The 27778-nt window shown below is 42.3% G+C and overlaps 2 protein-coding genes across 2 annotated transcripts in view; one reads left to right on the top strand and one right to left on the bottom strand.

Annotated features, from left to right (window-relative positions):
- TRPC5 (transient receptor potential cation channel subfamily C member 5) overlaps positions 1-27778 on the bottom strand; it is a 276342-nt gene that overhangs the window by 77536 nt on the left and 171028 nt on the right. The gene's annotated exons all lie outside the window — the stretch shown is intronic.
- On the top strand, positions 173-27394 carry TRPC5OS (TRPC5 opposite strand). Its single transcript, XM_040468382.1, has 4 exons — positions 173-397; positions 10007-10053; positions 20624-20712; positions 25354-27394. Exon 4 carries the CDS (start codon positions 25462-25464, stop codon positions 25795-25797), a length of 336 nt encoding a protein of 111 aa, XP_040324316.1. The 5' UTR covers positions 173-397; positions 10007-10053; positions 20624-20712; positions 25354-25461; the 3' UTR covers positions 25798-27394.

Genomic DNA, 27778 nt, shown 5'->3' with positions numbered 1-27778 from the left:
GAAAAAACAAAAAGAACACTTGGGATACATTTTGTTCTCAGTTGTGCTTGGTTGGTCTCCCTGATTAGACTCTCATCTCCTGTAGGGCAGAGACCATGACCTGCATCTCCCAGGTTTAGGGAGAAAGAAGGTCTCGCTACTATTAAACAAAGAAGGGGTGTGTGTGTGTGTGTGTGAAGGGATAATGACTATCAGAAGCAAGGTCTTTAGGAGATAAATGAAATGCTTCAATGTTTCAATGTCCTCCTAAACAACAGAAGGACTGTAGAAGAGAACTTGGGAAGAGAAAGGCAGGGATTTAGCCAGGGGACCTTCTGCTCGCTGGCCACCATCTCTTAATTACCCAGACGAAAGAGGACGTTACTTGCAGTGTGATAGAAGCTCCTACAGTAGACAGGTAAGCCATTGGGATATGGCATTTCTATTTCTGAGGGCCATCTTTTTCTAATGACTCTGTGAAGGGCAACCCTTCACTCCCAAGATGAGTTCCTTCATAAACAATTCACCACTTGCAAGTGTTGGAGAGGACACTGAGCATAGGTATGTTTTGCTAAGGGAGGAAGGGATGAGCTCTCTTTCCCCTTTGGGGAAAGCACTTGCCCTTCTCTTTCAGATGTCAGTTTTCACTTCTTATAATCTATATTTGGAGCCCTGTGTCCATTATTCAAATGGGATACATATTTCCTGTCACTGGCAGAAATACCATTCAAGCCAATTCTCTTTGTTTCTTGCCAGCCGGGGGTGGAAAGCCTATGGCTCTTGCAACCACAATTTGGAGGAGGACCACAGACAAGTTAAGACCTAATAGCCTAAGGGAGCAAGTGGATTCTCTCTCAAGCTATCTTAGTTTCTGTGTAATGTAACTAACTTCCAGATGATTCTGTTTCCGATGAGGATCAAGGTCATAACTGATCTATACTACCCAGGCTTCCTTAGCAATGCTTACTTGCCTTAACTGTGGTTGTCATATGCTTCTCTGAAGAAATGAGGTACAAAATTGTAACCAACAGACTCAGAAATGCTGGGCTTCTGAAGAATATGGTGGTTGGTTTTGCTTTGCTTTGCTTTTCCCTTTTTCTTACAGTTCTTAATATTACTGGGGGCATTTTAGTCACTCACAGCCACATTTCTTAGGTATCACACTGTGTAGTCACCATGCCCAAATACCGGGGAGCTTTGGTTTAACACTATTCTTAGGATTCAGTTTGCAAGACCTCATATTGCTGAGACGATTACCTATGCGTGCTCAGATTTGTGTTGCAGAATGCTCTCCCAATCTTGGCCATATGGAAGATTAACTGGCAAAAGGGATGGCGATGTGGTGGCAGAGTGGTTGGAGATGGTGGGGGGCTGATTAGGAGTCTGTTGTAACTTTCCAAGTGAGAGGTAACAGGGTCTGAATTAGAGTGGTGGGAGTTGAAAGGAGACGATGATTATGGAGATATTTTGGAGGTGGATATGACAATATTTGGCACTCAGCTGCACGAAGGGGTGTAAGGTAAAGGAGAGTTGAGGGTATCTCTGCCATTATGTCATATAAGGGAACAGGTGGAGGACTGGGTTTGGGACAGATACTGATAAGTTCGTTTTAGGTATGGTTGACTTATGGTCCAGGTTTGTCTGATATCGAAGGAATTCCCAGGACAGTGGGATTTCCAGTGCTCAAACCTGGAAAGTCCTGGGCAAACTGAGATGAGTTGGTCACACTAAGTTTAGGATCTGTTGTGGGGGGTTGGGGGCAGGGTCCTGGTAGCTCAGTCGGTTAAGCATCTAACTCTTGATTTTGGTTCAGGTCATGATCTCAGGGTTGTGAGATCGAGCCCTGTGAGATCGAGCCTCTGCGCTAGGCACGGAGCCTGCTTAAGTTTCTCTCTACCTCTCCCTTTGTTCTTCCCCTGCTTGATTTCTCTTTCAAAAAAAAAAAAAAGATTAAAAAAAAGATATGTTGGATTGGAGGTGTATGCAGACAGTGTCCGGGAGGTGTTTGGGCATGTAGAAGCGGTGTGTACAAATGACATCAGAGTCAAGAGGCATAGTTTGGGGGGTTGCCTATGACAAAAGATGGGTGACACTACAGGACTGGGGATAATAACTAAGGGAGAATACACAGCATGAGATTATACCTCTCTCAAATCCCCTGTACAATTCTAGATCCTTGTGAACATAAATGAATGAATAACATCACTGACTAAGAGTAAGAGGTGAGTGAGTAAGAATAAGACAGCAGGCTGCCCTTTGAGGCACGTGTACCTGTACAGGTTGGTTGTGGAAAGAAATCTGAGGCTGAGCCACAAGAGGGCAAAAGAGAACCAGAAGGGATGATGATGTGAAAAAATGTCAGGGAGGAAGGGAATTTCAAAAGGGTGGAGGTTAGGAAGATTAATATTGAGGACAGGAGATTGGTTCTGGTAATTCATGTATCACTGATCACCTACAAGACAACAGTTTCTGTGGAGTCCTAGAGTCTGTGGCGTTCTGAAATCAGATTATAAGATGCTGATCAGAGAAAGAGAAGAAAGGAAGTATGAGTAGCATAGATTCGTCTTTCTCCCACCAATGAGGGGAAGGGAAAGAATAGTTTTCTCCTTTAAATACCAGCTCAAGATCCAACTCTTTTTTTATGTATATTTTCTGAGAGAGAGAGAGAGAGAGAGAGAGAGAGAGAGAGAGAGAGAGAGAGACAGGGAGAGCACAAGCTGGGGAGGGGCAGAGAGAGAGAGAGTGGGAGAGAATAGCAAGCAGACTCCACTCTGTCAGCACAGAGCCTGACGTGGGGCTGGAACTCACGAGCCATGAGATCATGACCTGAGCCAAAACCAAGAGTTGGATGTTTAACCGACTGAACCACCCAGGCGCCCCAAGATCCAACTCTTCTTAAGTTTTTCGGAATTATTGCCATGCCTGCTGTTCTCCTCCTTCTCAAAGTCCCCACAGCACCAGGGGCCATACCACACTATGTAGGAAAAAATATAACTATGTGTGATATACTTCTTTATTTTCTAGTAGCTTCAGTGTGCATGTTTAGTCTCCCTCCTAAACTCTGAGCTTCCCTAGGGCAGAGACCATGGCTTAGATCACCCATAGTGCCCACAAGAAAGGCCTTCAAGAATATTTGCTAGTTGTTAAGTTGGGAAGGGTGGAAAGATTCTCTAGTTCACATCTTCTCGACCTCCACGGTATTTGCATATTGGGCAGGATAAGTCTTTGTTCTGGGATACTGTCCCGAGCACTGTTAGGGTGTTTAGTTGTATACCTGACCCTTACCCACTAGTTGTCAGGGGCACTTCCTTATCACCATCCTACAGTTGTGACAACCGAAAATATTTCCAGAGGTTGCCAAATGTCTCCCAGGGAGGATGTGGGAATTGACTCAGTTGAGATCCACTAATCTAGGTGACCTGAGCCTAGCTTAGTTACCCCCTTGTCCTTCAGCAGGGGCAATCCAAAGCCGTTTCCCACTGAAAAACATTGTTGTCCAGTTCACAGCCTCCAAAGGGGATGTATAACTTTCCCTGGTTACTCACTTTCAGTTCTGAAACCCTTAACCTCATTTCTTTCTCTGCCTCTCCCTGGAGTGAGTTAATGGCTCAGTGCTCGCACTTAAACACAAAGTACTGAAATGATGTCAACACACTTCCCTTATGATCCTGAATATCAAAGCAAAGCCAGAGACATCTAATTACAGTAGTGGTTTGTAATGTTTCTACAACTGTAAGTGAAGCATTTATTAATTTGTTCACAACGTGTAACTAGTAGTTAATAATACTCTTTCTTTTCAAAGTGTTTTTCAAATATTTATATTATAACTCTGTCTGTAGCCTCCTCAGAGAATGGTCAGAGGTTGGGTAACTCGGAGAAAGAGAAGATGTATAAAATAAAGGTACAGGAGTTTTCAGTGCCTGAGCAGAGTGGAGAATCCAGGAGTCCTGGGCTCTCATTCTTTAGGTTAAACCTGCAGTGTCTTCCTGACATTTTTATGTATCATCCCAGTGGGGCCCATGGTTCCCCAAAGACATTTCATGTGGGTTGAGCTCGACTGGGGGTGAGGATAAGGAAAAAAACTGATATCTTGTCCTGTCCTATCACCATTTTCCAGAACCTCAGAAGGTTCCTTGGTAGTGTCCTATGAATCTTCCTACTGCTGCTCTCTTTGAAAGTGCAATAAACCAGTCAGTACATTTTTATCGAGTACATGATAAATACTCTTAAGACACCAAAAAGTGTTATGAATAAAAGGAGTAAGGTTGAGCAAGGAATAGCTCATTCTTCCTGGTTCTTACTGGAGCATGTTAATTTATTGAACTAAGAATTTTCCATATATTCTTGGATTTTGGCTCCATGAAAGCCTTATGGAATAGATATTATCAGTATCTGGCCTCTTTTTTACAGGACAGAAAATATGAGGCTCAGTGACGTTAAATCACATGCCAAGGGCATATAGCTACAAAGTTACAGAGCTGCGGTCCACACCCATTCTAACTCCAAAGTCTGTGCTCCTATACACTATGCTGATGTGATTCATTTATCTGCTCCACTTTCTCTCCATTTTGTTTTTCAAATGGGTAAGCGATTCCATTTTATAGAAGGAAGAACTGTGGACCAGAAGGTATAAATGTCTTGCCCGGGATGACGTGGTGGTGGTGGTGGTGATGGTGGGGGTAGGAGTGGAAGAAGCTAGAAAAACACATTTTGTTTCTTATACTGCGTGTGCTTTTTCTCCTTATCACATTATTTCTGGTTTAGAAGACAAGATACCTCTCATTCTAGGAAACAATCAAAGAACTAGAAAGGGAAACCTACCATTGATTGTGTGATATTGAATTTCTGAATTCTGTGGCACTGACAAATCAGGTGATGGAGCCATTTTCTTTCCCAATGGATATTGGAGATATTTCTTTCCCATTGGATAATGGATATTGGAGTTAGCCTGCCAGCAGGCTTTGAGGGGAGAGTACATTGCGTCCCTTCAGGATCTTCCAGGAGGATTGAAGACTATACTGAATGTATAGAATATAAATAAGAAGGGAGAATATGGAAAGAATATACTATACACTTTGACCAGAGAGCGGGGCTAGAGAATTTAGCTGCCACCAAAGGAGAGGTTCTCTATAACATTACAAAGTTGCTCACTTTGAGGAGAGAGAGGGAGGAGAAATGCAGAACCAACTGGCATCTCCCAAGACTCAACTGAGTGATGGCTGGGTACCTGGAATAACCTTGGAATTCCCCTCTTCGCCCTTATGCAATGAACTCCCTCCCATCATTGGGTCAAGGTGAATAAATTAAAGGGATAGGGCTAGGCTTTTGTTTCCCCGAGACTTAGTTTTATTTTTGTTTGATATAGATAGCATATTTACATGCAAGAATTCACTGTTCTGTTGCACAATGTGGATTATTAAGCATTATCATTTCTCACAACCCCAGGGATTACTGTAAATCCTCAGAGAATTTTGTTACATTCAACAGTCATAAACCTGGTTATTCTTACCCTTTCTCAGTAATTTACCAGGAAAGAATCTTCATGAAGTGTCCTTTTTTGCTTCTTTTCCCACAAAAGTGGTCATAGCTCAGAGGTTTTATACAATTGTAACCATCTTTTCCTTTTCAGCCATTGTCCGTGCCACACGCCTGGAGGTCTGTCACCAAATTTTCACACTTTCTTTCCCATCAAAATCATCTCTTTCCCATCCTCATGAAGTGGGCAGAACTGAATAATAAAGACTGAGCTGGTGATGAGTGGCTTTAGTAAAGGAATCTGAAGATCCTTAAAGCTCTTTCCTTCATTCTCTGAGGTTTCTAAGGCCAGACATCAGTCCTGTAGTGTGGTGACCCTGGAAAGCACTTGGGCTCTGGAGTCCATCAGTTCTGGGCTGGAATCCTATCTCGGCCAGTTACAGCCATGTGATCTTCAGCAGCAATCTGTTTCCATCTTTGTAAAGTGAGGATGGTATTCATTTGTTGCCGCTGTCTGTTTTTCTGACCACCCGGCCATTTGCCTAGCTCTTTCCCCCCAATTCCTTCAGCTATTCTTTCATTTTTAGCTTTTCCCATCACTTTTGACTCTGCCCTGTGATTTTGTAGGCTACAGATTGTTCTTATCTACACTTCAACTCATTGCTGTGCAGACCTGCCCTTGGTTTTGTTTCTAGAATGAAAACCCCACGAGGGCTAGGGCTATGGTTATTTGTGTTTACTGTCATATTCCCAGAACCCAGGACCATATCAGGCACATAGCAGGCGATCAATCCACTTTTATGGGATTAATGAATGAATAAATGAATGAATGAATGAATTTCCAGATCCCAGGGCCCAGATCAGTCCCTTTGACCTACTGTGGTACGCAGCCTGATATAAGGAGTGGTTATATTCTACAAGATCAGGCCCTGTTCAGGCACTAGCCTGTGAATCTTGCCATGGATAGTACCCACAGATCTCAGTTAGCTCATTCAGGGCTGATGCTGAGTCATCCTGTACTTGCAGGGTTAATAGGACTGTACAGGCCTCTTTAAGTTGAGAAGGATGGCAAAAATGATTAGCTGAGCCAAAGTGAACAAATGCTCTGAGTTCAGCCTTATGAAGCTTATTTATACTCCCTTTAGTGCAGTTGTGGTGTGTTTGACATCTTTCTTCTTAACTGCCAATTGCACATAAGGGCAAAAGCTGTAGGGGTATCTCCTGCACTTGAGTTACTGCAAAAACTGTAGGGGTATCTCCTGCACTTGAGTTACATGCAAAAGCTGCAGGTGTATCTCTTGCACTTGCAGCAAAAGCTGTTGATGTATGTACCTCCCGGACTTGAGGTACATGCAAAGTTGTTGATGTACCTCCTGGACTTGGTTGCGTGCAAAAGCTGTGGGAATGCCTAGTACCTCCTGTACTGGAGAACCCTTTCTTCTATATCTGTTACAAACTTGTTACAAAATGTAAGTGTCCTAGAAGGAATCGCAAGACCACCTTGACTAAGCAAAAAGGTTCTGGGTCATGTGTTACCTAAAAGAGGGTCCTCTGGTTTCTTGGGGGGTTATCAATTCAGGGGTTGCTTCCTGTGTTACAGTATAAATACATCTGGCTGCAGTGAGGCTAGAACGAGTTTATTTCCTGTTGCAGTTGGATAAGGTAGGATTATGTCCGTTCTTTTTTATGTCCAAGAGTGCAGCCTGAAACTGCAGGATAATTGAGGTAACGGCAGAGGCAAACTAGTGGGGGTGGGGTTGAGAGCTGAAGGGAGGTTTTTTAAAAAACTTTTTTCAACATTTTAATTTATTTCTGAGAGAGACATAGCGTGAGCGGGGGAGGGGCAGAGAGAGGGAGACACAGAATCCGAAGCAGGCTGCAGGCTCTAAGCTGTTTGCACAGATCCTGACGTGGGGCTCAAACCCACAAACTGTGAGATGGTGACCTGAGCTGAAGTTGGACACTTAGCCAATTGAGTCACCCAGGTGCCTCGAGCTGAAGGGAGTTTTTAATTGAAGTTACTTTTAGTAAAGAGGCCTTAGGCATGTCCAGTCCTATTAACTGCAATTTAGTCAAGGTCTAACCAATGGTTAATTAAGGTAAAGTCAGGGCTTATCCAGTAGCACAGTCTAGATAAGGCCTAGTTGGGGCTCAAACCTAATTAAGCCATGGCCTTGGCATAGTTAGGCCTAACCAGGGCGCAGCCAGGTTCAAAGCCTAGTTAAGGCCTAGTCAGCCTGAGGGCTAGTCAGCCCAGATAAGATAAAACTAGAGCCTAAGCCTACTTATGGCCTAGTTGCCCAGTTAAAGTCTAGATAACACAGTTAAGACCCTGCCAGGGCCTAAACATAGTTAAGGTCTAGTCAGAGTCTAGTTAAGGCACAGCCAGAGCCTAAATGTAGTTAATTACTAGTCAGAGTATAGTTAGGTTTAGTCAGGGCATGGTTAAGGCCTATTAGGGTCTTATTAAAGTTTAGCCAAGTCCTAAGACTAGTTAAAAGCTAGCTAGCTTGGTTAAGGCCTCATCAGAGTGTTGTCAAAGCACAATCAGTGTCCTAGCCTAGTTTAGGTCCAGGCAAACACCAGGTAAGGCCTAGCTAGGACCCAAGCCTAGTTAAGTCCTAGTCCTAGTCTATTTAGGTCCTAGTAAGGGGATAAAAAAAAGTTTAGTTCTCGTCAGAGCTTAGTTAAGACTTAGCTAGGGTCGAAACCTAGTTAAACTATAATCAGAGCTAGTTAAGTTCTAGTCAGGGCTTCAGCCTAGTTGAGTGTTAGAGCCCAGTGAATGCCCAGCCAGGATGTAAGCCTAGTTGAGATTTTGTTAAACTCTAGTTAAAGCCTTGTCAGTGTTTAAGCCTATTTAAGGTCTGTTCAGAGCCCAGATAAAGCCTAACCTTAGTTAAATATTAGTCAGAAACAAGTTAAGGTATAGCCAGGGCCTAAGCTTAGTCAAGGCCTACCCAGAGGTCTGTTAAGATATAGGCAGGGCCTAAGCCTAGTTAAAAGCTAACCAACATGGTGTAAGATCTCCTCAGAGTATGAAAAGGACTAGCTGTGGATTAAGCTTAGTTTGTGTTTCGTCAGAGACCAGTTAGGTCCAAATTCTATTTAAGTTTCAGTCAGAAACTACTTGAGACAGATCCAGGGCCTAAGGTGTTATTCAAACCTAGTCAGAACCTAGTAAGGCCTAGTCAGTCTTGTTAAGGTATTCAGAGAACCCAAACCTAGTTAAAAGCTAGCCAGCCCAGTTGAGGCCTAACTAGGGGTAAAGCCTAGTTCAGGCCTAGTCAGAGCCCAGTGAAGGTTTATTCAGAACTGAAGAGTCTAGTAAATGTATAGCAAGAGCCTGAGACTAGTTAAGGGATAGTTTGTCAAGTTTGTCAAGTTAAGGCCTAGTGAGTTTATTTAAGGCCCAGCTAGGGCCAAAGCCCAGTTGAGGCTTCATCAGCTCAGTTAAGGCCTAGTCAGGGCTCATCTGAGGCTTAGGGTTCATTCAGTTCCGGCCCAATCAGAGCCTAAGACTGGTTAAAGATTAGCCAGCCCACATAAACATAGTTTAGGCCTAACTAGAACCTATTTAAATCCTAGCCAGGGTCAAAGTATAGTCAAGGTGTAGTTGGAGTCTAATTAAGGCCTAGGGAAGCCATAGTCAGAGTCTAGTTAAGGGATATCAAGTTCCTAAGCCCAGCTAAGACTTAATCAGCCTAGTCAGAGCCCATTTAGCCTAGCCACGGACCAAGCCTCCTTAACATATAGTCAGAGTGTAGTTAGGGCGCAGCCAGGACCTAAGTCTAGAGAAGACATAGATAGCCAGAGTCTCATTTAAGGCATAACAAGGGCCTGAGTCTGTTTAAGGTCTATTTAACCCAGTTAAAGCCCAGAAGGGGCTAAACTTAGCTTTGTCCTAGTCAGAATGTAGTTAAGTCTAAGCCGGGGCCTACGCCTAGTTAATGCCTAGTTAGAGTTTAGTTATGGGGAAGCCAGGGCCTACATCTAGTTAAGGCCTAGTCATCCCAGTTAAGGCCTATTTAGGCCTTCACTTTGTTCAAGGCTAGTCAAGATGAGCGTAACCAATTTATACCAGTTTGCCCAAGACTTTCCATATTTAGCAAAGTTCTGGGTCCTAGAAAATCCCTTAGCCTCTGGTAAACCAGACTGATTGGTCGCTCTAGTCAGGGTCTTTAAAAACAACTTTTCTTTGCCTTGGAATTTACAAAACATAGTTGTAGTGTATAGTTTTAGTTTATAGTTTACAAAACAGATTTTCAACATTATTTCATTTGATTATTAGCGCATCTGTTTGAGATGGTTGTTATCATCATCCCTAATACACAGATGAATAAATTCCAGTTTACAGGGAAGTGCCTTCCTTGATGCTGTCCCGTCAGTGTCAAAGGCAGAGTTGAAATCAAAATTCAAAATGTTTGAATTCAAAAGTCAGGTTGTTCTTTTTTTTAAGCTACGGCAAAGGGGCATCTCCCCATAATTAACAGTTGTCTAAGTTACAAAAGTAATACTTGCTCAACGTGTTATCATCATCCTTATTTTTCAGATCGGGAAAGTGAGTTATCTATTGTGAGCTGAAGTGGCCTGCCCAAGGTAAGAAACCTTTTAAACTTGAACTCAGTTTCTTCTGCCTCTGAATCTCTTTTTCTTTCCCCTTTAAAAATAACCTCTCTTTTTCCTCCATCCTCCCTCCTTCCTCAGTGTCAAACACTTCAGTACGTGTCTGTCAGGTGTCAGAGGTGCTTCCCTACGTCTATTATCTGAAGTCCCTCAGGCATTTGGTAGGCTGTACTCGCAGTGACACTTCCGGTTTCAGCCTGAGGTTTATTTATCGAACTGATGCTTGTCGTCTCATCAGGGGGGGTGTTTGTTGAGTCTGGCAGCAGAGCTGACTGTGGTAGTAGAGTCAAGCCTCAAGTACTTGACCTGCTGTGATCAAAGGATGGAGACACTGAAGGTAAACTTGGTCTGCTCAGTAATTCTTGGGAGGGCGACTTGATGCATCCATGTCGTAATGACATTTTGGGGACTAGGGAAAGAGATCAGGCCTCCCTCTCCGTTACTGTGGATTCAGCTGCCAGAAGGCACTGAGAACTTGGCTTGCCTTTTCCCGGCTGTGCCATTTCTGTTGCCTCCTGTAAGCCTACCAGGGGTGACAGGTGTCTCTGTGAAAAAGCCTGTATGTAAATATAGCTGTATCTTCCACTATGTTATCCTGAGGACAAAATAGTTGCCACCCCCGCAGAATGTAGCAGCTTCTGGATTGGATGCCAATGGTAGCAATGTGCCAAGCATGAAGTATCCTGTTCCCCCCACCTCTGCCAAGGCAACACCAGCTTCCTCTTCAGTGGTACATTTAAAGAGACAGCCTCCATTCTTCTTGTGTGGCAGTGACAGAGGGTGAGGGCTTTCAACGTGGGTGATCGGTGGCTTGGATGGTGGCACTGTGGACGAGGCCACTCGGATGCACTTTTGGTAGCAGATGCTTTCTTGGACTGGGATTTCCTGCTTTCTGCTGTTAAGTTGCTTTGGAGAACGATTTGGTTTACTGTCTCATGCGAGAGGAAGACGGAGCTGGTTAGCAAGAAACAAATGATTTATTCCGCTGAGCGGCTGGTAGATTCAAACGTTGCTTTCTTTCTCGAAGAGAGCGCCATTTGGGAATGGCATTATTTTCTCTGACATTCACATGGTGCTTCCCCACGTGAACTCAGGTCTTTAATTTTTTTTTTTTTTCAACGTTTATTTATTTTTGGGACAGAGAGAGACAGAGCATGAACGGGGGAGGGGCAGAGAGAGAGGGAGACACAGAATCAGAAACAGGCTCCAGGCTCCGAGCCATCAGCCCAGAGCCCGACGCGGGGCTCGAACTCCCGGACCGCGAGATCGTGACCTGGCTGAAGTCGGACGCTTAACCGACTGCGCCACCCAGGCGCCCCTGAACTCAGGTCTTTAGATGACTTCGTGTGTTTGTATCTCCATGAGCTGGTGAAACACATTTAGCTTCAAGGCATTGTGGCATAGGCAGGGCATATCTCTCTCCTAACAAAAGATCTGGAAGGCCTTTCCTTGAGGACTGGGGGCTCTGCAATGTAACGTTGGAGGCTATGGAAAAAGAGCAGAGAGCTAGGTGTCTGATTCTATCACATTCTAGCTATGTGACATCATCTTCACTCTCTTGATGTCAATTTTCCTAAATGTAAAATGGAGGCAATAAACTCTGTGTTGCCCTTGTCTATGCTATATGGTAACCGTGAAGATCAGATGGCGAAATAATAATGTGAAAACATAGAAAAAGTATAAAGTCCTATAAAAATGTTAAAGGATTATTAGTCCTGTTATTCACTCAACAACTATTTATTAAGTACCCACTAGGCACCCTTAAACAAAACAGAGATCACTGTCCTGTTGGGGTTTACCTTCTAGAGAGGGGAGCCATTAAAAAAATAATAATCATGATAAATAAGTAAGCTGTACGGTATGTATAGAAAGTGATACGTTATAAGAACCGTGAAAAAATAGAACAGAATAAGGAATAAGGAAGACCCAGGCATTCCAGATGGGGGAGGGGAAGTTACATTTTTTTTTTTTTTAATTTTTTTTTTTCAACGTTTATTTATTTTTGGGACAGAGAGAGACAGAGCATGAACGGGGGAGGGGAAGAGAGAGAGGGAGACACAGAATCGGAAACAGGCTCCAGGCTCCGAGCCATCAGCCCAGAGCCCGACGCGGGGCTCGAACTCCCGGACCGCGAGATCGTGACCTGGCTGAAGTCGGACGCTTAACCGACTGCGCCACCCAGGCGCCCCGAAGTTACATTTTTAAAAGGGTGGCATGTGTAGTGCTCACTGAGGAGATGAGACGTAAGCAAAGGGTTTGAAGGGGGTGAGGAATTTGGTCATTCAGATACCTGACCTGAGAACATTCCAGGCAGAAGGAACAGCCAGTGCAAAGTGCCTACGGAGGAAGTGGGCTGGGAGAGTTTGGGGAATGGCAAAGTGGCCAGAGGGACTGGAACAGAGGGAGGGGGAGAGAAGTAGAAATGAAGTTGCAGGTTACATCTGGGAGGGCCATGCAGGCCATTATAAGGATCTGGGCTCTCTTTAGCCTGAAGGAAACGCAGAGCCATTAGAGGAGGAGAGATATGGTGTGACTTGTATTTTAAAGAGATCACTCTGGCTGTCGTGTTGAGAAGAGACTGGAGAGAGGCGCAGGACATCCTCTCAGGAGGCTGTCGAAATAAGCGAGGTGAGGGGCGCCTGGGTGGCGCAGTCGGTTAAGCGTCCGACTTCAGCCAGGTCACGATCTCGCGGTCCGTGAGTTCGAGCCCCGCGTCAGGCTCTGGGCTGATGGCTCAGAGCCTGGAGCCTGTTTCCGATTCTGTGTCTCCCTCTCTCTCTGCCCCTCCCCCGTTCATCCTCTGTCTCTCTCTGTCCCAAAAATAAATAAACGTTGAAAAAAAAAAATTAAAAAAAAAAAAAAAGAAATAAGCGAGGTGAGAGGTATATGGTGGTGGTTGACAATGACGAGTTATTAGATTTTGAATATATACATTTAATTTTTTTAATGTGTATTTTTGAGAGACAGAGCACAAGGACGGGAGGGGCAGAGGGAAGGAGACACAGAATCCGAAGCAGGCTCCAGGCTCCCAGCTGTGATCACAGAACCCGACGCGGGGCTCCAACCCACGAAGCGTGAGATCAGGACCTGAGCCGAAGTCAGACCCTTAACCGACTGAGCCACCCAGGCACCCCTAGATTTTATTTAAAATAAAATTATTTAAAATAAAATATTTTGAAGGTAGGACCAAAAGGATGTTGGCTGTGGACTGTGGGGGAAAGAATGGAGTTAAAGATAAACTCAAGATTTTTTAGCCTGAGTAGTTAGAAGGATAGACTTGCCATCTACTGACCTGGAGAAGGCTATAGGTAGAGTAGGTTTTGGAGGGAAGACCAAGGATCCAGTTTTGGGGATACTGAGTTTTAAATACCACATGTGAAGGCAATTAGATATACAAGGATGAAATTCTGGAGAAGAGTCTGAAGTAGCTAAATAAACTTGGGAGCCATCTGCATATAGGCGTTATTTACAGCCTGTAGGAGATCATCAAGGAAGTAGCTATCAGTGGAGAAGAGGATGACTTGGGGAGTGATCAGCCATGTCAAGTGTGGAAGCCACTGGGGACCTGGACAAGGGTACTTAAGTGGAGTAGCCATTATATTTAATGAAAAGTGTGTGTTTTAGAACAGAAATATTTACCCTGGTAATATCGAGCAAGCGTGCCTTGAGATTCCCCTGTCTCTAGCTAATATTAAAACGGGAATTCCGCGAGTGACCCTGAAAGGACAACTTCATCCAGCCTTTCGCTTTCACTTGAGCAGCAGGCTGGTCTCATATTGGGAGGGCTCTTGCCAGACCAAAGAGCTGTGGCCCTGATGTGCTCTCCTGAGTGCCAAGCATATAGATAATGGGATGAACTGTTCACCCATGTTTAAAATGCTAACCTTTGGCCCCTTCAGGAACCTCGAGTGGTGGAGGTTTGAAATCTTCAGAGGCAAAGGAAATAAGAAATTCATGCCCGAGGGCAAAGCATTTTTCTTTATAGGGTATTAAGAAGCATCTTCTCTGCCTCCCTTCCTCCAATTTATTCTGATTATATCTGTCTCAGAGGTCAAAAATGGAGAAGTGTTATTTTTTTATTTCCATGGATCAGTATATGGTCTTTGGGTGATTTTACTGTTCCTTTAGGTTTTTGGAATCTTTTCCTTTTCACTAGAGTGTTCTAACTGTAGGTGCACCCTGGGAACAATTGTATGTAAGGATGAGGACAATGAAATGGTTCTCCTCAAGGGGACTTGTGTCCTCTGAGCCACTTGGTCAGCCACCCACCACGGCCATCTTGTGTTCTTGTTGCCTTCTTAACACTGCCTCTTATTCTGCTGGTGATTGGGAGCTCCTCCCAGAGCATTACTAGGTAGACCCCAGTGTAAGGGACAGCACAGAGGGTCGAGAGAGCAAAGAATCAGATTCATACTCTTGCTCTGCTACTAACCAGCTGGGTAATCCCAGCAACTCACTTATCATCTTTGGGTCTTTCACTTCCTCAGTCGTAAGAAAAGGAATAACCCTTATTGCACAGGATGTTATCAGGATTAAATAAATTAATGTATGTGAAGGTGCTGGGGATGCAATTAGCAGTAGAAGGAAACCATGAAACGCTGGAATGAACTGCCAAGGGAGGTTATGGATTCTTATCTTGAGATCCTTAAAAACAGAAACACTCTTCCTTTGATGGATAAGCAGTAAGCACGTTTGCAGGCAGCAGGAAGAACTATATGACCTCTGATCTTTTTTCCAGGTGGAAAAAGAAATGAATCGGGTCTCTTCTGGCAAGCTGGCATTTGCCACAGAAACAGAGAGGAGGCCCTGACTGGTGCTTAGTTTTGCTTGTGTCAAACTTCTGAGAAGTATTCTTGGAACTCAGGGCTAAATCCAAGCTGGGATGGTGGAGGATAAAAAGTATACAAATATATTTCTCACCCAAATGCTTCACATGAGAGGACCTGGAAGTCTGGACTGGTTCAGGTGAAGTCATGCCAGACACGGGGTAATGGCCGTCATTATCTTGCCTTAGGCTTTGCCAATCACTTTCCAAGTGTTTCCAAGGAATCGCTAGTTGATGTTTTGAAAGATTCATTGCCATAAGGTCAAGTGGAGGGACTTCTCCACACAGCTGACAAACACACTGGAGGAATAATAGCCAGTGAGCAGTCTGATGTGTAGCCAGAGCTAGAAGCCAGAGTAAGCACGTACTTCAAAGGCAAGAAGGAGTTAGGCTTAGGAAGACCCCCTAATCCTCAAGGATTCCCTACCTGATTGGTCTCAGGTCTCCTGAGAGGGTTAGGTGGGAGCAAGAGTTACAAGGCAGTCCTGCTTTCTCATATCTTTACCCAAGTTCAAAGTCATGTCAGCTCTATCTATGAGATAAATCTGGTACTTCCTTCCAGTTTTTATTTTTATTATTCTTCTTGTATTTTAGAAAGAAAAAGAGAGAGTGCATAGGTGGAGGAGAGGGGCAGGGAGAGTGGGCGAGAGAGGATCCCGAGCAGGTTTCACAGTCGGCATAGAGCCGGACATGAGTCTCGATCCCACGACCCTGGGATCGTGACCTGAGCGGAAATCAAGAGTCAGATGCTCAACTGACTGAGCCACCCGGGTGCCCTCCTTCTAGTTTTTGTAACACCTGCCGCTATCTCCCCTCCTACCTTCCAGGGGTCACTAGGCAGTACTCAGGATGCACCACACACTGTTTCCTGGATCCTGGAATTTCTCCAGAGCAATTACATTAGCTAGCATTTATTAAGAGCTTACTATATACCAGGCACCATTCTAAACTCATTGCATGTATGAACTCCTCTCATTCTCACAACTGTCATTACCTTCATTTTGAGGAAACTAAGGCAGAGGAGTTGAGCAACTTTCCAGTTAGTAAGTAGGAAAGTTGAGATTCAAACATAGACCTGTTTGACACAGATCCTACCCTTACAACCACTGGCATCATTTTACTGTCTCTCCCGAAGAAAATACACAAGTAAACAAACAAAAACAATTTGCCTTTTTCCTTCTCACAAATCTGGGGAAAGATGTGGAAATAGAATCCCTGTTCCTGTTACTCCCAAGTTTTGTTTTAATTTTCCTTACTTTAGACCCTGTCCTCTGCACTGATAATATTTGAAAGCCAAGAATCTTTTTAGAAGTATTACAGCTCCTTTCAGGCTCTCTGGGGGGCCTGGGGGCTTCTCACAACAGCCAAGATTCAGGGACAAGCCTCTGCAGGGTCCCACCAAGTCAAGATGGGGAGGCCTGTTTTCACGTTTGAATAGTGTTTTGAGGAAGCTATTTGTCTGTCTAGGAAAGTAACGAAGAAATACGTTTCAAAAGTGGTTGTTTTTCTCCGGTGACTAAGTCGTCTTTCTGAAGGGTAAGCAAGAATTTGTGATTCTCTCTGCAGCAGTGAGCAAATTTGGAGGAGGAGGAAAGAAATTCAGTAGACTTCAGTTTAAATTGACCATAAGGACATTTCCTACTCCCTCCTTTTTCCAGTTTCTGTTTTGAATTTTTCATATATTTTCAAGAAGGGACCATGTTTAGCTCCTCAGCTGCACAATCCTTTCCTTTCTCTCTTGATAAATTAAAGATGGTTCATGGGGATTTTAAATGTCAGATCCTATAACAGGCAAATGCCTTATTGCACACAGTTTTTTTTTTTTTAAAGGCAAAGGTTTGTTGCTTTTTAAAAAAGGAGTTTAAAGGGTAAATACTGTCGCACTGTTCATTGTCGCCCCCAGAGAGCACCAGCTATGTCAAAATTATAAAATTTGACTTTTGGGGACAAGGACCTCTTGATGTTTCCTCAGGAGTGGGGAGGAAAGCAATGGGAAGTAATGTCTGAGGGGGTGCTTTTTTTTTTAAAATCTATATCCAATGCATGTATCCAAATGGTGCTGCAGCACCAGAGAAGAGAACATTATGAAAAAATTTACTGTTCAGGGGCCCCTGGGTGGCTCAGTCAGTTAAGCATCAGACTTTGCCTCAGGTCATGATCTCACAGTTTGTGGGTTTGAGCCCCGCATCAGGCTCTGTGCTGACAGCTCGGAGCCTGGAGCCTGCTTCGGATTCTGTGTCTCCCCACTCTCTGCCCCTCCCCCGCCCGTGCTCTGTCTTTCTCTCTCAAAAATAAATAAACATTAAAAAAATTTAAAATAATAAAAGTTTACTGTCCGTAGATAGGAACCTGGCACCTACACTCACCAAAGGCACATTTTAATCTCTCCCACATAGCTGCCTCTGTTCCCCTTGGCTATGAACTAATTTACCTTGCCTGATGCAGAGAAGCTTATCAACTATAAACATAGACCCAGAGGACTTGGATTCCTTTGCTCCTTTTCCATCCTGCTGTTAGACACTTATTGCCGGTTTGCTAGTTATGAGCATCACAAAATAGCAGGGTAGGACTATCAGCTAAAAAAAAATGATGGCTGTTGATTCGTTAGGCTGACAAAAATGTCACAAGAGTGAGATGAATAAAAACCTGTGGGGTTAAAGACCCTAGCTATCAGATGGCTAGCATGGCCTCTGCCCTTAGCTGTCTTTCTGTAAGATGTGGGTTATGTCATCTTGTGTCAATTTATAACTCCATCTCACTATAAAGCTCTCTTGGTTTACTAAGCACTGACATGAGGACCCTTCTCTGTACCTTCGGACTTCACTCCATTTTCATTGGCTGTGATGACTGGCTTGCTAAACCCTGGCGAGACCCTCATCACTGTCTTGCTGTCCTTACAGGTGTTATAGGAAAGAGACCTGAAATTAAAAGTAAAACAATTTTTTGAGATATAACATACATATGGTGAAGTACACAAATTTTAAGGGTGCAGCTGATTTTTTTGTGTTTTTTTAAAAATACTTATTTAAGTAATCTCTCCACCCAACACGGGGCTTGAACTTATGACCCTGAGATCAAGAGTCTCATGCTCCTCTGACTGAGCCAGCCAGGCGTCCCCAGCTGAATGTTTTTTATAATCAGGGGCGCTTGGGTGGTTCAGTTGGTTAAACATCCGACTTCAGCTCAGGTCATGATCTCACGGGTTTGTGAGTTCAAGCCCCGCATTGGGCTCTGTGCTGACAGCTCAGAGCCTGGAGTCTGCCTCGGATTCTGTGTCTCCCTCTCTCTGCCCCTCCTCATGCTCTCTCTCTCTCTCTCAAAAATAAACACTAAAAAAAATTAAACATATATAATCACATCATGACACAGAACCTTTCCAGAACCTTAGAAAGCGTTTTCATATCCCTTGCTAGTCAGTATCCTCCCACCCAAAGGTAACTACTTCGTTTACTTCCATTCCATAGATTTGTTTGCCTGTTTTAAAATTTCATGTAAATGGACTTATACAATATGCACTTTTTTTTTTCAACATTTATTTATTTTTTGGGACAGAGAGAGACAGAGCATGAACGGGGGAGGGGCAGAGAGAGAGGGAGACACAGAATCGGAAACAGGCTCCAGGCTCCGAGTCATCAGCCCAGAGCCCGACGCGGGGCTCGAACTCCCGGACCGCGAGATCGTGACCTGGCTGAAGTCGGACGCTCAACCGACTGCGCCACCCAGGAGCCCCTACAATATGCACTTTTATACATCTGGTGTCTTTCCACATTCTTGTCCGTGCATTTTTGTGGGCATTTGTACACTTTTCTTTTGGCTGTATACTTAGGAATAGAATTGCAAGGTCATGCAATAGAGGTATGTTTGGTTTTAGTAGTTTTTTTTTTCATTTTTTTCATGTGTATTTTTGAAAGACAGAGTGTGAGCAGGGGAAGGACAGAGAGAGGGGGAGACACAGAATCTGAAGCAGCCTCCAGGCTCCGAGCTGTCAGCACAGAGCCTGATGAGGGGCTCGAACCCACGAGCCGCAAGATCATGACCTCTGAGGGGAAGTCAGACGCTAAACCGACTGAGCCACCCAGGTGCCCCGGTTTTAGTCGTTTTCTAAAGTAGTTGTACCAGTTAACACTTTTACCAACAATGTATGAGGGTTCCAACGCATGTTCTTCTCAATGCTTGGTATTGTTAAGTTTTTTTTTCAAACCTAAATATTCTGGTAGGCTTCTGTGTGTCCTATTGTGGTTTTAATTTGCATTTTTCTGATGAGCAGTGATGAAAACCTACTCATATGCTTGTAGGTCATTCAGATGTTCTCTTCTCTCAGGTGCCATTTAATTCTTATAACATTAAAACACGGATTCTCTTTAAAACATGGATTCTCTTTTTTTCTTACTGATTTGAAAGAGTATAAAAATATAGGTATATACTGGATACGAGCCTTTCATTATGTGTACTTATTGTGAATATTTTTTCCTGGTCTGTGATTGGCCTTTTCACCCTCTTAAGGTGTCTTGTAATAAATGGAAGTGCTTCATTTTTATGAAATCCAATTTATCAGTCTTCTTTCCTGGTTCATGTTTTCTTGTGTCAGGTAAGAAATCTTTGCTTACCACGGTCATGAGGATATTTGCTTACAGTTTGATCTTGAAGATTTCTTGTTTTATCATTCATATTTAGGTCTAGGATCCATTTACAATTATTTTCAATTTTGGTATGTGATGTGAGGTAAGGGTCATGCTTCTATTGATTTCTTTGTCCCTGTGCTAGTACCATGCTGTAAAATTATACAGCTGTAAAGCTAGCCTTGATATCTGATAGTATATGTCTTCCAACTTTGTTCATCTTCAAGATGTTTTGGCTCTACTAAGCCCTAAGTATACCCTTGTATATTTTATTTTATTTTATTTTATTTTATTTTATTTTATTTTATTTTATTTTATTTTTTTTTTTCTATTCTAATTTTATTTTATTTTAGAGAGGGAGAGAGCGGGCAGGGAAGGGGGGCAGAGAGAGAGAGAGAGAGAGAGAGAGAGAGAATCGTAAGCAGGCTCCATGCTCAGGGTGGAACCTGATGCAGGGCTCAATCCCAGGATCCTGGGATCATGACCTGAGCTGAAATCAAGAGTCAGATGCTCAACCGACTGAGCCACCCAGGCGCCCCTCCTTGAATATTTTAGAATCTCTTTATCCAGAGTGCTCTTTGGGGATGGTTTTGAGCTTCTTGACTCATTAGCCACCCCACGCCCTCACAGTTTCAAAATCTAGGCAACATTTTGAAGGAGGCACTGGTAGTGTGCTTTGTGGCAGTCCCCCTCCCTCGAGTGAGAATTTGTCTCTGAAGTACCATGAGACTGTGGGAAATTCCACCCAGCTTTTCCCTGCTCAGAAAGGAGCCTAATTCAGCTGACTTCCAGGTGAAGAAAACTAGCCCTGCATTTCAGGCTTCTCTAATTTCCAATCCATTACACTAACCTCAAATGTTATGCAGAATTTTCCTTTTCCACTCTCGAGTCCCTCTGCCTTGTGGACAAAACTCATCTTCAACTTGTGCCCAGAATTAGCAGACGTCTCAGTGAGGCAAAACACTCTCGAATACCAGGTCATTTAGGAAGGGTTCTGTGCTCTTTGAAATTTTAGTTCATCTTGTTCTTGTTTCCACAGATCAGGGATATCTTTACTTGTTGATTTTGCAGTTTCTTTTTGTTTTGTTTTCTTTCTTAGTTCGGACGGGACCATTCGCATCCCACGTGAACGTCCAGAGAACATTCCATAGAACCTTGACTTTCTCATCCATCTCGGCTCTATCACAGGTGAGTAGTTCATGAGTGTTTGGGTCAGTTCAGTAGGTCAGTGGAAGGGCAGATTAAATGGGACACAACCTTTTTTTCACAGATGATGAGTGAGGATCCCTGAGGGCACTGCTCAGGATGTCTCCATCCCTCTGCCTTAGGACTCACAGTCAACTTGGATTTCAGCCAGTTTCCAGGGATGGCAAATGAGATTAACATTCTCAATGCTATCCCTGTTTAGAATTCTCAATTCTATCCCTGCTTAGAATGAGATGTCAGGTCTGGCCCGAGTGAGGCAAATGTTGCTCCTGCTCCCCTAGATGCAACCTCTATTCTGTTTTTTTTTTCATCATAGATCATTTTGCATTCTCTAGGATTGCATATGAATGGAATCATACAGCATGCATTCTTTCATGTCTGACTTCTTTCATTAAGTATAATGTTTTTGATATGCATTCATGCTGTGGTCCCTATCAGTATTGGCTTTCTTTTTCTTGCTGATTGGTATTACATTGTACGAATATACCACATTTTGTTCATCCGTTCTCCTTTTGATTGACAGCTGTTTTTTTGTGCTATTATGCACTATTATGCATAAAGCTGCTATAACCATTTTTCTGAAAGTCTTTTTGTGAATTTCATTTCGCTGGGGTAAATACCTTGGAGTGGAATTGCTGGGATCAAGTGTGTGCTTGCTTAGTTTTATAAGAAACTGCAAGACATTTTCAAAGAGGTTGTACCCTTTTACACTCCCGCCGGCAATGTGTGAGAATTCTGGTTACTTTACATCTTTGGTCAACATCTGGTGTTGTCAGTCGTTAATTTTAGCCAGTTTAGAGTATTATTGTGAAGTTAACTCGTATATCTTTGATGACTAATGATGTTGAATATGCCTTCATGTGCTTATTAGCTATTTATTTTTCTTCCTTTGTGAAATGTTTGTCCATATCTTCTGCCCAGTTTTTAATTGGTTTATATCTTTTTATTATTGAGTTGTAGGGGCACTGTTTTTTTTTTTATTGAGGTATAACTGACGTACAACATTAGATTAATTTCAGCTGCACAAGAGAATGATTTGATCTTTGTATATATTGTAAAATATTCACCACAATAAATGTCATTAACATCTGGTTACCGTACATAGTTACAAAACACTTTTTTTTGTTATGATAATTTTTGAGATCTACTCTCTTACTAACTTTCAAATATGCAATCCAATATTATTCACTTTAGTCCTCATGTTATACATTACATCCCCATAACTTATTTATTTTACAACTGAAAGTTGGTACCTTTTGGCTCCATTCACCTATTTCCCCCACAGCCCATCCCCCAGTAGGGGCTCTATGTATATTCTGGTTATAAGTTCTTTGTCAGATATCTGCTTTGTGAATATTTTCTCAGCCTGTGGACTGCTGCTCATTTTGTTTCTGGTGTGTTTTGATGAATCGGTTTATCTTTGTTACCCCTTGCTGCCCCGGCTGCAACTTAATAAATATTTACTGAATGAAAGAGCTAGTAGTAGTTGTCCCTCCCTCCAACCTATCGGTACAATAATGCAAAAATGCACCGTATGCTTGGGAAAGGGATGGTCAGGGGAGTTTTTTAGGCTTGAGGGTCAGAAATCTGAGGAGATTATCTTTAAACTGAGACCAGAATGACAGGAAGCCATCCATTTTTTTTTTCCCTGGGGAAAAGGGATCCCAGGTAGAGGGAATAGCTAATAAAAAGGCCTTTAAGGAACCTTCATAACACTGTTGGTGGAAATATAAATTGGTGCAACCACTGTGGAAAACATACGGAGGTTCTTCAAAAAATTAAAAATAGAACTACCCTATGATAACAGTGATTCCACTTCTGGGTGTTTATCTGAAGAAAATAAAAACAGAATCGGAAGAGATATACACACCTCATGTTCACTGCAGCATTATATGATAGCTAAGACCTGGAAGCAACATACATGTCTATCAATGGATGAAAGGATAAAGAAGATGTGGTATATATACACAATAGAATACTACTTAGCCATAAAAAGAAAGAGACCTTGCCATTTGCAACAACAGGGAAGGACCTTGAGGGTATTATGCTCAGTGAAATAAGTCAGGCAGAGAAAGACAAATCCTATATGATTTCACTTATATATGTGAAATCTAAAAAACGAAACAAATGAATAAACAAAACAAAGCAAAAGTCATAAATACAGAGAACAGATCAGTGGTTATCAGAGCAGAAGGGGGTTGGGGGTTGGGTGAAAAGGGTGAAGGGCGTTAATTGTATGCTGATGGGTGGTAACTAGATTCATTGTGGGGATCGCTTTGTAATATATGCAAATATCGAATTATTATGTTGTACACCTGAAACTAATTTCATGTTATATACCAATTTGACCTCAATAAAACACAAATAAAAATAAAAAACGAAATACGTAAGAGTTATATAAAACAAAAGGGCCCTTAATGTAAGTTGAGGCTAGGCACAAACTATCCAAAATACCCCTTTAAGCAAACTAAGGTGTCAGAAGTTGGTTGCTTTAAAAATTACCACAACTGGAATACCCTGATGCTATACTTTTCCTCTTTCTTAGTACTACAGTACTTAGTAGTTTCTCAACATCCTCCTTGCCTTCCCTAAACCCCCAGGTCCTAGGTTTCAAGATGCTTTGAAGATAGGAATTGTGGATTAGTTAACACGATGGTCAACAGGGTTAAGGCTAGGTCAGGAATTTTTTCCCCCTTAAAGGTGACCAAGTGATAGAAGAAATAAATCAAGGTTTGTGTATGTAATAAGTAGCTACATTTATCTTTATAAAACAGCAAAATATGAAATGTGCTACCTCTCTGCATTTTATATTTAGATTGTAGGATGTAAAAGTCTGTCAAATCAATATCAATTCATTTAAGTGAGATACAATCTATTTTGGCAGTTTTGCCCAGAATCATTTCTTTCCATTATTTCCTTCCACCAAACTGCTTTTTGTCTAATCGAAAAGCAGAGATTGTTTAAGTTAATAAAATAACCTCTAATATCCATTCTCCCATATTTCAGAGGGGAAGTTACCTCCAACCATAATTGTGCCTTCTGGTCATCATGGCTGTGATCCTTACCGGGGCAAACTTTATGTGTACTGTCAGGATTTTTGGACAAAGAAAAATGTGTGGTTCTGAAAAAACTTATGCTAAATGGAGATAGTATATAAGTGAGTGGGTCAAAGCAGGTCCCGTGGAGACCAGCAAGCTCCATGTGAAAATCACAGATCCTCTGGCCAGTAGTTTACTGTACTCTGATAAAGGTCTAAGGAGTACAGTTAGCTGGAGGTAATGCCTGTGGTTTTTGGGCCCTGCTCTGGTCAGAATTGTTAGAAAAGGGTATTGATAGATTTGGCAATATCCTAAAGGAGTGAGACAGATAGCTGCTCCCTAATACTTTCTACTAGGAAACACTTGACTGAGGCTGGAGAAATTAAAACCAGCCCAATTTGTAGGACTGGTGGCTAGAAATTCAATGTGTATATATACCAGCGAAAATAATTGGTCAAAGGTATATAGCTAAACTGGTCAGCCATGGACTGGAGATGTATGCCATAATAAATGGAAAATTACAGACTGGACTATTGCAGGAAAAACAATCTGGTGAAGGGAGATATGAAAATAAATCAACGAAAGAAATTTAGCAATTTATGTAGGATATATACCAACTCATCAGAATGGAAAGACAGAATATTAAAAGAGGAGATAATCTGACCCCCCAAACTAATGTAGACTCTACAGTCTTGGGGACTCCAAGTCCCAACTCAGCTCCCTTGTCAGTTCAATTTAAGGTTGCAAAATGAGCACGTGAAGCCTCAGGACTTATGGACATGAATGTCCTAGATGAGGAAGAGTGGGGAGAAAAGTATGAATCAAACAAACGAATTAGCAATACGACGAGACATGTCAAATTATGAAAAACTTGCATCTGCAACAAACTCATTTTTAAGAGGTCATGTTAAACCAGACACATATGCGAAGTAGATTATACTGGGCCAATCTTTAGATTTTTTTGAAACAACGAATACTGCCTCATACAAGTATAAACTGAGGAAGAGGTTTTGCAGAGCACGCCAGACATGCAGATGAGAATCGTATGTCCACAGCTTTAGACAAAATTGAAGGAACTAGCTGCTAGATGTGAAATATTGGCAGTAATAGGAAATGACCAAGGAACTAGCGTTATAACAGAAGTTGTCCAAAATTTGACAAAAGACAACGGCTGTGGGACTTTCATTTCACAAATTCCCCAGGCTGGAGGGGCAGCTGGAAACCTTAATGAATGGGATGCTAAAAACACAGAAAGAATTAGCAGCACCAGATATAAGTGGCAATGGGGTAAAGTGCTAATAAAGACAGAATTAATTGAAAGACTCTGAGTGAATATAACTTCCTCTATAGAGATGTTCGTGAAAGACGGACAAGTAACCTATACTCCCTTTGCCCTCAATTCCTCTATGAAGAGAGAACGAGAAGTATAAAGGAAAGAGAGTGGAGTAGTAGATCCTCATAAGGCCAACAAAAAGGAGGATCAGTAACTAGGGATGCTCTTTTAACTTCATCCTATAGCCAGAAACTGTGGGATAGATAAAGGCTCAAGGATACTAATCTTTATGTTTCTCTTTTCTATTATTAGATCTGCTTTGTTTTCCAACCATAGTACCATTGCCAGTCCCCCAGGATCCATTGTCACCAAGAGCTACAGCTTTTAATAATATTTATCTACTGAGGAGGTCATTGAGGTATGGAGTCCGTGTCACTCCCTGTGCTGATTGATGGGCTTGTTGATTGTATTGCCCAGCTAATAAGGATCGCTGAAGAGCTTTTACAGCTGATTGCACGAGAGCAACTGCCTTATGCAGGGCAAAATGGTGCAGCACAAGTGATGGGAGCAGCTGCGTCTTCTCCTCAAGAAGAAGATACGCTGCCAGAGCTCGCTGAGCTCTCAGATTTAGAATCAATACTTACACCAAGAGAGGATGAAGACCTAATCCTTGACATAGATCAAGCAATGTTAGACATAGAAGACTTATATGAAGATGTTCTCTCTGGCCTAAACGATGACTTAAGAAGTGGATAAGACCACATGCCCCCACCGGCACGTGAGAACAGATAGTTTTTCTGTTTTAAAGATATTCTGATTTTTCTGAGTGTTAGCAATGAGTTTTCTCCTAATTCCCTACATTTTCATTATTAATACCTTATAGAACAAGTAATATTAGATTTACTGCCAGTAGAAGCTGGTCTCTTTTCCTCTTTATATTCCTTTTAAAAGCTCTGACTTGAGCCTTATGATTCCTTCCCTGCTTGCACTTGTTCACCTGTTAGAATTCCTAAGAACAGAAGCAAACAATAGCATAACAAGAAATTTCTCACCTAACAGTGGAGTGAAGACCTCATGGATAGATCACATTTTGGAACCCAATTTCACTGTTCTATGAATGGAAACCAAAAAAGGAATATCCCCCACGATGGTATTATAGTGAATACATCACATAGACAGAACAACATTGGGACACTTTTACTGGAAAAGATATAACTACTTGCTAGGCCTTGAGGAGAGGATGTGTCAACTAAAGGGTGCAATTTTGAAAAAGCTGATAAACTGTAGAAAAGTTTTTGGATAACTTTTGTCAGGGAGAAACCTTTGAAAAAGCTGAGGCCAAGGGGTTCTGATGCACGATTGTTCCCTCAAATGCACACTACAATGAGTCTTCCATATGGTTTCCCAAATGGAAAGGACAAATTATACCAGATAACAAAGAGAGTAGTACTATCACTGGAAGGCCTAAACAAAGCCCTACAAGGGCTATTCACCAATGGAGAGTCAAATGCTTTATGGCATAGGCTCAGAGATGATGGTCCACAAATGGAAGGGGATAAAGTATATCTTCTTTAGTATAGTTAGATTTATAAAGAATAGTTGATAGGCTTATTATAGTTAACCTGCTGCAACCTTGACACAGAAATCTTAACTATTACGATATGGGAGCAATAATTAACTTAAATAAAATATGGACTGGTATTTAGCCACAATAATTCTAGAAATACCAGAAGGGTAAAATGGAGTAGTTGGAGGACTGCCCCCCCCCATATCAAAACAGAAAGAGACCCAATAAATTTATGGGGAATTCATTGGTCATACTAATTCCCATGCCATTCAGTAGTCTCATTTCCATTTGGAAAAACAGCTACCCTTCATACAAGCGCATGGACACTGTGGTCCTCCTTCCTAGGGAATGGCCTTTGCATCTCTTAACACGGCCAACAACTCGGCAAAGACATAAAAGTGTCGCTAGGACAAATTGACATATGCAAATTGTGAAGAAATGACATGTAGAAGCTCATCCATGTGGATGGAAACCACACTATACCAATTCATATAGAGTAGTAAAGCATATTATTGTCAAAAAGATTAAAATACAGATGCTGCATCTAATCCTAAGCGAGGTCTACATACATAGACAATTAGCTGCTTTTAAAGGCAAATGGAGGGTGGAAATTATAGACTACACAGCCAGGTCTTGTTTGGATGAGCAGTAGCAGGAGGGACATAAATCAGTTTGCCACAGAATTTCAGGATAAGTACATGTAACAAATTGAAGAAAAAGACTGCTGTATCAAAAAAAAAAAAAAGCTACCAAAGACCCTTTTGAAAATCAGAAGAACTTACGGAGCTACTCAAACATGTTAGTATGAGAAAGTTCCACAGAAGACTGCTATGTGGAAAGACTGAAAGAGTAGAGGAGGATCCAGGACACTTGGATGGATGAACAAAGACAAAGAGGAGAAATCCAAGTTTTATCATCAAGCAACTACTGTGGATAATGACAAGCCATACCAGACAACAGATTGAGGGACTTTGCTGCTGTACTAATTGGACAAATTGAGCATTACTTTCCTTGGGTAGGGGACTCTAACTATGTAGTATGTCCAAAATGGAAAATAAGAGATGCAGTGCAAAGGGACTGTGCCAAATTAACTAAAATATAGCGCTGGGAAAACAAGAAGAAATGGTTTATCCCATCATTCCATTAGGAGCACTTTTCTAAAGGAAGATT

Source organism: Herpailurus yagouaroundi, unplaced genomic scaffold (assembly GCF_014898765.1).
Source record: "Herpailurus yagouaroundi ecotype Mexico unplaced genomic scaffold, PumYag 67700, whole genome shotgun sequence".
Lineage (NCBI taxonomy): Eukaryota > Metazoa > Chordata > Mammalia > Carnivora > Felidae > Herpailurus > Herpailurus yagouaroundi.
The sequence above is the reverse complement of the archived record's forward strand: the minus strand, read 5'-3'. Positions and strand labels throughout refer to the sequence as shown.